A 9,371-nucleotide genomic window follows, 5' to 3' on the forward strand; every position below is an offset into this window, starting at 1 on the left:
AAATTTTTCAGTAAACAAAGCCAGTGAGTAAGCTTCCATAATAACATGACCTCTCAGCTGTGTGGACTGAATTCATCAAACATACTAAAGTTTGGCTGTAAAGAAGCCCTATTAAGGCAGCGGGTCCAGATGGCATCAGCTCGAGGGTCGTCAGGTCCTGCGCGGACCAACTGTGTGGGGTGATGGAGCACCTCTTCAACCTGAGCCTGAGGTTGGGAAGAGTCCCACAGCTCTGGAAAACCTCCTGTGTTGTACCAGTGCCAAAGACTTCATGCCCCAAGGACCTCAACAGCTACAGGCCAGTGGCTCTGACATCCCACCTGATGAAGACCCTGGAGCGGTTGGTCCTGGCTCAGCTTCGGCGCCTAATAAGCTCATCACTGGACCCACTTCAGTTTGCCTACCAGCCTGGCATTGGAGCGGATGATGCCGTCATTCACCTCCTACATCGTTCCCTCGCTCACCTGGAGACCGCTGGAAGCACTGTGAGAATCATGTTCTTTGATTTCTCCAGTGCCTTCAACACCATTCTTCCCTCGGTTCTGAAGGACAAGCTGGAGAACTCTGGAGTGGACCATCACCTCACTACCTGGATCCTGGACTACCTCACCGACCGACCACAGTATGTGAGGACTCAGGGCTGTGTGTCGGACAGGGTCGTCTGCAGTACGGGGGCCCCACAGGGAACGGTTCTGGCTCCGTTCCTCTTCACCATCTACACTGCAGACTTCTCCCACAATTCCACCCAGTGCTTCCTGCAGAAGTTCTCTGATGACTCTGCAATAGTCGGCCTCATCACTGATGGGGACGACAAGGAGTACAGAGGTCTGACCCAAGACTTTGTGGACTGGTGCCAGCTGAACTACCTCCAGATCAACGCCAGTAAAACCAAGGAACTGGTGGTAGACTTCCGCAGGCACAAGCATTCTCCACTGCAACCACTGAACATCCAAGGTATGGACATTGAGGCTGTGGACAGCTACAGGTACCTTGGTGTTCATCTGAACAATAGACTGGACTGGACTCATAACTCAGACGCCCTCTACAGGAAAGGGCAGAGCAGGCTGTACCTGCTGCGGAGACTCAGGTCGTTTGGGGTGGAGGGCCCACTCCTGAAGACCTTCTATGACTCTGTTGTGGCTTCTGCTATCTTTTATGGCGTGGTCTGCTGGGGCGGCAGCATCTCTGCTGGGGACAGGAAGAGACTGAACAGGGTGATCTGAAGGGCCAGCTCTGTTCTAGGATACCCTCTGGACCCAGTGGAGGTGGTGAGTGACAGGAGAACGGCGGCTAAGCTGTCATCCCTGTTGGACAACATCTCCCTCCCCATGCAGCAGACTGTGACAGCACTGAGCAGCTCCTTCAGTGGGAGACTGCGGCACCCACGGTGTGGGACGGAGAGATTTCGCAGGTCTTTCCTCCCCACTGCTGTCAGACTCCATAATAAAGACTTTAACTGATCAAGCACACACATCCATACATATGCAATAATACTAAGTGCAATAATCCTTTCTGTCATCGTTGTATTTTTACTCAGTTGTATATAGTATTTGTATTTGTATTCTATTTTTATCTTATTGTATATTTATTTTATTTTATTCTACTGTATATATTATTTTATTCTATTCTGTACAGCTGTGTACTGTATTTATTCTTATTGTATTCTAATTTTTGCCTCATAACTTTTGCACTGTCCACTTCCTGCTGTGACAAAACAAATTTCCCACGTGTGGGACTAATAAAGGTTATCTTATCTTATCTTATCTTAATCTATGAGGAAACTGCAGTTACATAACTTTGTGTAGCACCTGTTATACACTGGCATTTGAGTGGATAACCTCAACCCCCTACTGTCACCATTCTACTACAAAATGCAAAGATGTAAAATAAAACGTTTTTATATAAGTTGTAAACACTATTTGTCTTTCACACCCACAGAAATATGATTGCAATGTATTGGTAAAAAGTAAGTTGGCCAACCCATGACCTTAAATCAATACACAGCAACAACCACAATCAATTCTTAAGTCAAGGAAAAAGCTAAAAGGTAATGAAATGCCCTCTAGAACATACAAATATGTTTATCTTTATGATTACACCAACTAGTTCTCACTGACATATGAAATACTAAAAAAAAACACACCAATCCACAGCACTGTACTCACTGAATAACAGTGAAGATGCCGAGTTCATTGTCATCTGGGTCCATTGCTGGTGACAAGTCTAATCAAATTTAAAGCAGTGCTTGTTTCTGTTTTTCCTGTCCAGGCCTTTTAAGCCTTCTTCACTGATGCATGCTCCCGTCCTTCCTCCTGACTCCAGAGTTTCTCGCTGCTTGATTTGGATTTTTAATAGTCAACTGCACTCCGCCTGACTAAGCCATTCAGTTATTATTACATACAGTGCCCCTGTCCAAGTGAGTGGCCAGTGCCCTGGAGGCGGAGACCGAGCTTGTCGCTTCTGCCTCAGTAATGAAATAACATCACATTCCGGTCCGGTGCACCAGAAAACACAGAGAGATCAATGCTGAACAGCTGGGCTCCAATGGGGTGCTGTGCTGGTTAGAGCTGCCTCGATGAGCAAGGCTCTCATGAAAAACATATTTCGTTTGGGTGATCACACCTGTGGTGTTTTCATATTTCATCCTTACTTGACTCGTCATGCCAAGTTAAGATTTTCCAGTTTTTCCCGTTCAGACTGCTATAAACATCACTGCTTGCACTATAGTCTCAGCTTACTACGAAATTACATTATCTGAAATATTTATCTTATCCCTGTTTGAGGCATTTGGAAATGGCATGTGTTTTATCATCCATGAGAGCTTAAAAATTAAGCTTCAAGCATAATCCAAACTCTATCACTAGCTGCCTGCCAACTGTCACCCCTAACAGAGCCTAACCTAAATCCTATATAAACCAATGAATTAGATCTTAACCTCAATATTATACAGTAGCACAATACAGTATTATTTTTATCTAATATATCCATTATTTCATTATTCATACTAGTCTTTCCTTAAAAAAGTACAATAATGTAGCCTGTTAAACTGTGTATGCGTGGTGTTTTTGTTAACATTTTAGGCTTTTATGGCATTTTCTCACAAAACCGCTGCATTGTGCTGTCATGATAGTTCACGCGGGATTATACCATGTTGATTCTCTCATGCATGAATGGCATACACAGTCTTCCATTAGTTATGAACCGAGGCACGTGTCTTTGCCTCTGCAAGCAAATGGAGCTGCTTGCATAACACATCCCATGGCAAGTACACACAGTGGTCTACTACAAGTGAAAGTTCAGCTTCCTAAATAACAACAAGAAAGTGCAACAGAAAGTCTGGGCCTGTTTTTCATAAAAAATATTTCTTTATATACACATATATATATATATATATATATATATATATATAAAACACCCAGCACGCCCCTGCGGGCGGTTTATCCTTCAAGCTCGGGTCCTCTACCAGAGGCCTGGGAGCTTGAGGGTCCTGCGCAGTATCTTAGCTGTTCCCAGGACTGCGCTCTTCTGGACAGAGATCTCCGATGTTGTTCCCGGGATCTGCTGGAGCCACTCGCCTAGCTTGGGAGTCACCGCACCTAGTGCTCCGATTACCACGGGGACCACCGTTACCTTCACCCTCCACATCCTCTCGAGCTCTTCTCTGAGCCCTTGGTATTTCTCCAGCTTCTCGTGTTCCTTCTTCCTGATATTGCTGTCATTCGGAACCGCTACATCGATCACTACGGCCGTCTTCTTCTGTTTGTCTACCACCACTATGTCCGGTTGGTTAGCCACCACCATTTTGTCCGTCTGTATCTGGAAGTCCCACAGGATCTTAGCTCGGTCATTCTCCACCACCCTTGGGGGCATCTCCCATTTTGACCTCGGGACTTCCAGGTTATACTCGGCACAGATGTTCCTGTACACTATGCCGGCCACTTGGTTATGGCGTTCCATGTATGCCTTGCCTGCTAGCATCTTGCACCCTGCTGTTATGTGCTGGATTGTCTCTGGGGCATCTTTACACAGCCTGCACCTGGGGTCTTGCCTGGTGTGATAGACCCCAGCCTCTATGGATCTTGTGCTCAGAGCTTGTTCTTGTGCTGCCATGATTAGTGCCTCTGTGCTGTCTTTCAGTCCAGCTTTGTCCAGCCACTGGTAGGATTTCTGGATATCAGCCACCTCCTCTATCTGCCGGTGGTACATACCGTGCAGGGGCCTGTCCTTCCATGATGGTTCCTCGTCTCCCTCCTCTTTCTTGGGTTTCTATATATATATATATATATATATATATATATATATATATATATATATATATATATATATATATATATATAGCACCAGATTATTGCTGTAGTTATGTGTGCACATTGCCAACTGAGGACAGTTTTTGTTTATGTATATCAAGGATCTAGGCACGGCCATATGGCCAGGGAGGAGTGCTGTGTCTAGTTAAAGCAGACAAAAGCAGACCTTTCTGTGAGATAAATACCACACATGAATCCATCCAATCATGTGGCCGACTGCTCGCCCTTGGGCCACAGCGCCATGCATCAGTGGCCTGTTTTTCCATGACAAACAGGCCGCAGCACTTAGAGTGGGGACAGGGGATGTGCAAAGTGCAATGACCCTGCACAGTGTACATGACTAAGAATCACATTTAGCATGTTGTCTTGGGGTTATAACAGGGATGATTTAAGATGTTGATGATAGGCAGTGTGCTTTCTGTACTCATTTGATTTATTGTGCTGTTCACTGAGTGTGGGTGGCTAGCCAATCTGATTTCTTAGAACAATGTAAAATGCCATGCTCCTTTGCAAATTGCACTGGCATCTTATATGACTGCAACATTTAGTTTTTAACGGGCAAAAAAAAAGCCTAATGCATCTTTGCATTGACATTGGCCTTGGCAGGAGATTTGCTCTGCTAGTGTCCTTCTAGTTATTTAGTCCAACAGACTTAAGTGCAATGCTCTAAAATAGGTAAGAAACAAAAAGTCAAATAATAAAATTCAAACTAAGCAAAAGGTGCCGTTACATCTACAAGCAAAAGACCCGAAAGTGGCACAAGTTGGTTTCCAGTCCATCAAAGCAGATTTTGCCTCACATAATAACAATAAAAGTGACTTTTTCATTACTTTGTGGAGCAGAACAAACAGTAGATGCATTCATTTGCATAAAATGATGAGAGTGGTTCCATGCAGAACAAAAATCATATTGATATAATAAAAGCAACTGCTTGGCTCAACCTTTATGTTGCAAATCTATTTGAAAAAGCTGTCAAGCTCATTTTTTCGCGATAATGTGATTTACACTATTTGCCTGCAAATCTTATTCGTTATAATTATCTACATTGCCATATTGCCTTGCCACAGGTAATTCATCATAATTAATTAAACAAATTGAAATGGTATTAAAGGCAGTTGGACAGAGCCCTTGTTCTCATTAAGTCTAAAAGACAGTCTTGTATTTATTTATTTATTTTAATTACACAATTTAACCAATGTGCCTTGTCAGTAATACAGAGCATTTACAACACCAGCAGCTAAAAACAAGTTGTTAAATATACTCATGCCATAGACAGGAAGTACACAGAAGTCAATCGCACTCAATAAGATCCCAGGATATCACGTTCCTCAAATCAGATAGCCACTCTTGTGTCAACACACTACAGAAGCTCCTCCCTGCTGCCCGGGGAGGATAGGATTCACAGCATCCAGCAATTATCTGTAATGTGGGAGAAAAATCAATGTGCCCATGGAAAGCTGCTAAGGTCACCAAGCCGACGCTGTCACTTGAATCAGGAGCTCAGTGTTGCTGCAGGCTGGGCTCCAAGCCTCTTGGCCAGAATTTGTGAGCGCACGCATCATTTCTAATGCCATGGATTAGGGTATTATTAGCCCGACAATATGCAGCATAATTGGTTTTTGCATGTGATCATGGCTGAATAGAAATTTATCAAAAAAAATAAAAAGAAATTCAGCCATTAGTTACTAGTTTGAAATATAACTCCCTACGCAACTTTTTCAATTTTGTCACCACTGTTCCAAATAAACAATATGCATTGTACTTTGAATGCTATGCATATTAGAGAATTATTAGTTTAGTTTTCATGCCTCAGTCCAAAAGAAGTTACACATTACTGCAGGCAAAGTTACACCTGACAAGATTTACTGTCTATAGCAGAGTGGTTTGATTTGATTTGACACACAATTTTCTGTAAGAAACGTATACCACAGTCAAGTAGGTGACATATTTCAACCCCAAATAATTTGCACATAAACTCATGTATCTTTTGTTAATCACAAAAAAAGTGCAACAGCTTTTGACTCACCTCTTCTGCTGCCGGTATCTATCCAAACTGCCACCAAAACAAATTTCATGTCTGCCTGTTTTGCCAATTTCCATGTTTTCTCTCTCAGGTATGAACTCCCAACTGGAACAGTGTGAGTGTGCCCTGTCTGTGGGTGACAAGATCCTGACAGTACGCTAAGAGGAGGGAGGGGCAGGCCTCCTTGAAACATTGATAGTCTGGCGTAAATTCTATTAACAGCAACACGATATTGAGAAGAATGGAAAATCAATACCTTGTGGCCAGTAATGTTTGAAGGATCAGGCCGAGTGGAAAAGTGAGATGGCATGGTGTAGCTGTAATGCAGAGACTGCTTCTGTAAGTGGTTAATCGGGTGCTTGTCTGACATCTCGACTGCATTTTCCTCTCACCATTACGCCCATTTTCTCCCTTCGCTGTAGAGAAGATGCGCTATTAAATGTAAGAGATGGTAATCTGAGAAATAATAAAAGCCTCCAATCTGATATAGATGCACTATTCTAAAGAGATTAAAAACAGGGTTTTGTCTTCCCTTCTCGCGTTTCAGAAGACAAACGAATTTTGCTTCACTTCTGTGCCAAAGGCGTCAACACTGGGGCTGCCTACCCATGTGCCATGTACACGTTTGAATCTTGAAGAGCACAGCTCAAAAATGTTGGGGCGTCCACGATGACTGGATGAAACTCTTGCATGCTGCAGCTTTAAAGTGAAACCTCCATTTTTGTGTTTTAACCTTAAACAAAGGAAACTGGATCTGCACAACTGTAACATAATCACATAGTTTCTCCCCTCTGCATCACAGGCTTAAAAAAAAAGAAAAATCCTCGACACTATTAGAAAGCTGTCTCCCCGTTTATGCTCACTGACAGCTAAACAATAGTTACCATAAACAGAAAGAGCAAACGCACCATTTCAAAAGGTGTCACTCTATTTTTGGTTTGTCCCTTTTGGACAGGCTGTCACTTTAATGTGGATTAATAAAGGTTCATAACACAGTGATGCCATTGGGTGCTTGAATTAAACATGTGCTTCACAGTCCACCAGCACAGACAAGTGACAGAAAGGAGTTACTGCAGTAAGCTGAATTAGACTTATTATGCAATGTTTATGTTTTTGTATGGTTCTTAGATACAAATGTGCAGAGTTTATCATGCAGGAATTTGCAGCAATGCCATATTCTGCAGTGCATTTGATTCCATAATGGTTATATCATAAAGTAATTGCAGACAAAAAAAGAGACACATTTGCCTTTTTTCTAACAAAATGCAAAACTGCAAAATATAAATGCCAAAAATGCGCTGAACCCCTGCTTCTCAAGAATTAGATTGAACAGAATCTATTAGCCCTCTAAATGCATATTCATTTGCTATTGTGATGTATTGTGTTTTATAGCATCTGAATACCGCCACTAAGTCAGAATACACTCTTGCATATTTAGGACCCTAAGGAGCGGCTATATTGATAAATTTCTGTCTTGAAAAGAGAACAGATTTCATTTAACTGCATATTAATATTTTCAGTTGTGTTTAATCAAATTGCCCTCAGCTAACCTGAGGCTATGTGACATCTCAGCATAAATATTCTATACAATGCGCACATGTGGCTAAAAGGTTGCTAATAAGTTGCAGATACTAAATGCAAAGATGGCTAGTCTGTACAAAAACAGTAAAATCTCCATAGAGCTGCATACCATGCCTTTACTCATTTGACAAAGTGAGTAATTTAATGCCATCTAGTGGTCTGCTGTAAAGTTCTTGTTTGTTCAAACCAAATAAAGCATATAATCTCTCAGCTCTTGCCATGCTGACTCATACAATGTGGCACATTCTTGTACACATAATTCAAATGCTTCCCATTGAAAGTCTTTCTTAAACAACCAGTAAGCCTCAAAATACAACACATATGTTTCTAGAGTTTAAAAAAATCTGCACTGTGCTCTTCATATTTTCATCACAAATCGGAGAAGTCAGTACTACAGAATCTCAGTGACCCACGTGACTTAAGTAAAGAAGTGATATAACTTGCTCTTCTGTGCATGGATGTAAAAAAAAAACCTAAACCAAACTGTATTTTGCCAGGTATTCCAAAAGTCCACACAGCGTGTGTGACCTAAACACTTATACTTTACAAGGCTAGGTCAGTGTAAGCTGCATCTATCCCTCTGAGAAATGACAGAACGGGAAGTCTGATGAGAATCTGCAGGGAGTCTTACGCCAAACCACGCCACCACCAAATAAGTGGATCAAACGCGGGGCCGCTCTCTTATCACCACTTCCCCTATCTGTTTGGTGGGCTCTGGTATCTGATCAGTCCTTATCGTGCCCATACAGTGCTGGTTCACATGTCATGTTATCACACAGGTCCCTTCCCCGGGGCTCCCACAGGAAGAGCCTGTTCCGAGGGCACTGCATGCCATGTATCTCAGCTGCTCTATGTTGAGCTCAGGGTGATGGAAGAGAGGATCATGAGGTGGGAAAAGATCCGTGTAATATTTCTGTCTTTATTGTTGCTAAGATGTAAGGTTTAACACAAGAGAGAGCCAAAAGCATACTTTGGTCTTTGTATTCATGGTGTGAATGTGTCCCACAGAAAATTCATCTACTGGCAGTTTCACTTTACATCAGTGTAATCAACACAGGCCCAGTTAGTGTAAAATGGACTTCACCATATTACCAGATCACAGAAAGACATATACTGTACATTTGGAGTCTTACAAAGAAGATAAATTAAGCTTCTTTCTAACAACTCTTTCAATTAAGTTAATGAGTTTATACGGTATGTAATAAATATGCAAGCAATATTTGGATAAGGTGTAAAATAGTCCAACAGTCTCATTTTTATTCTACAATAATGATTGTTCCAGCTTTCTAGGAGTCTCTTTAGTGATTTATTATTTTTGCATTGTGTTTTACGCTTGTGTACGCGATAAAAAATAAATAAATAAATAAAAATAAAAATTCAGCTGAGCCGCAGGAGGAACTTAAATGCACGCTTTCTGAGTCACAGCCTACTCTAACTCCTGAGTGTATTGGCTGTTTTGG

At 42.1% G+C, this 9,371-nt stretch overlaps 1 protein-coding gene across 1 annotated transcript in view; it reads right to left on the minus strand.

Annotated features, from left to right (window-relative positions):
* The window catches only part of LOC113007490 (FERM and PDZ domain-containing protein 4-like), a 33,887-nt gene extending 31,248 nt beyond the window's left edge, over positions 1-2,639 (minus strand). Inside the window, exon 1 of the mRNA XM_026144105.2 lies at positions 2,166-2,639. Coding sequence (XP_025999890.2) covers positions 2,166-2,209 — 44 coding nt within the window. The 5' untranslated portion in view covers positions 2,210-2,639. The remainder of the gene's footprint in view (positions 1-2,165) is intronic.
* Between the last annotated feature and the right edge of the window lie 6,732 nt (positions 2,640-9,371).

Source organism: Astatotilapia calliptera, chromosome 16 (assembly GCF_964374335.1).
Source record: "Astatotilapia calliptera chromosome 16, fAstCal68.1, whole genome shotgun sequence".
NCBI lineage: Eukaryota > Metazoa > Chordata > Actinopteri > Cichliformes > Cichlidae > Astatotilapia > Astatotilapia calliptera.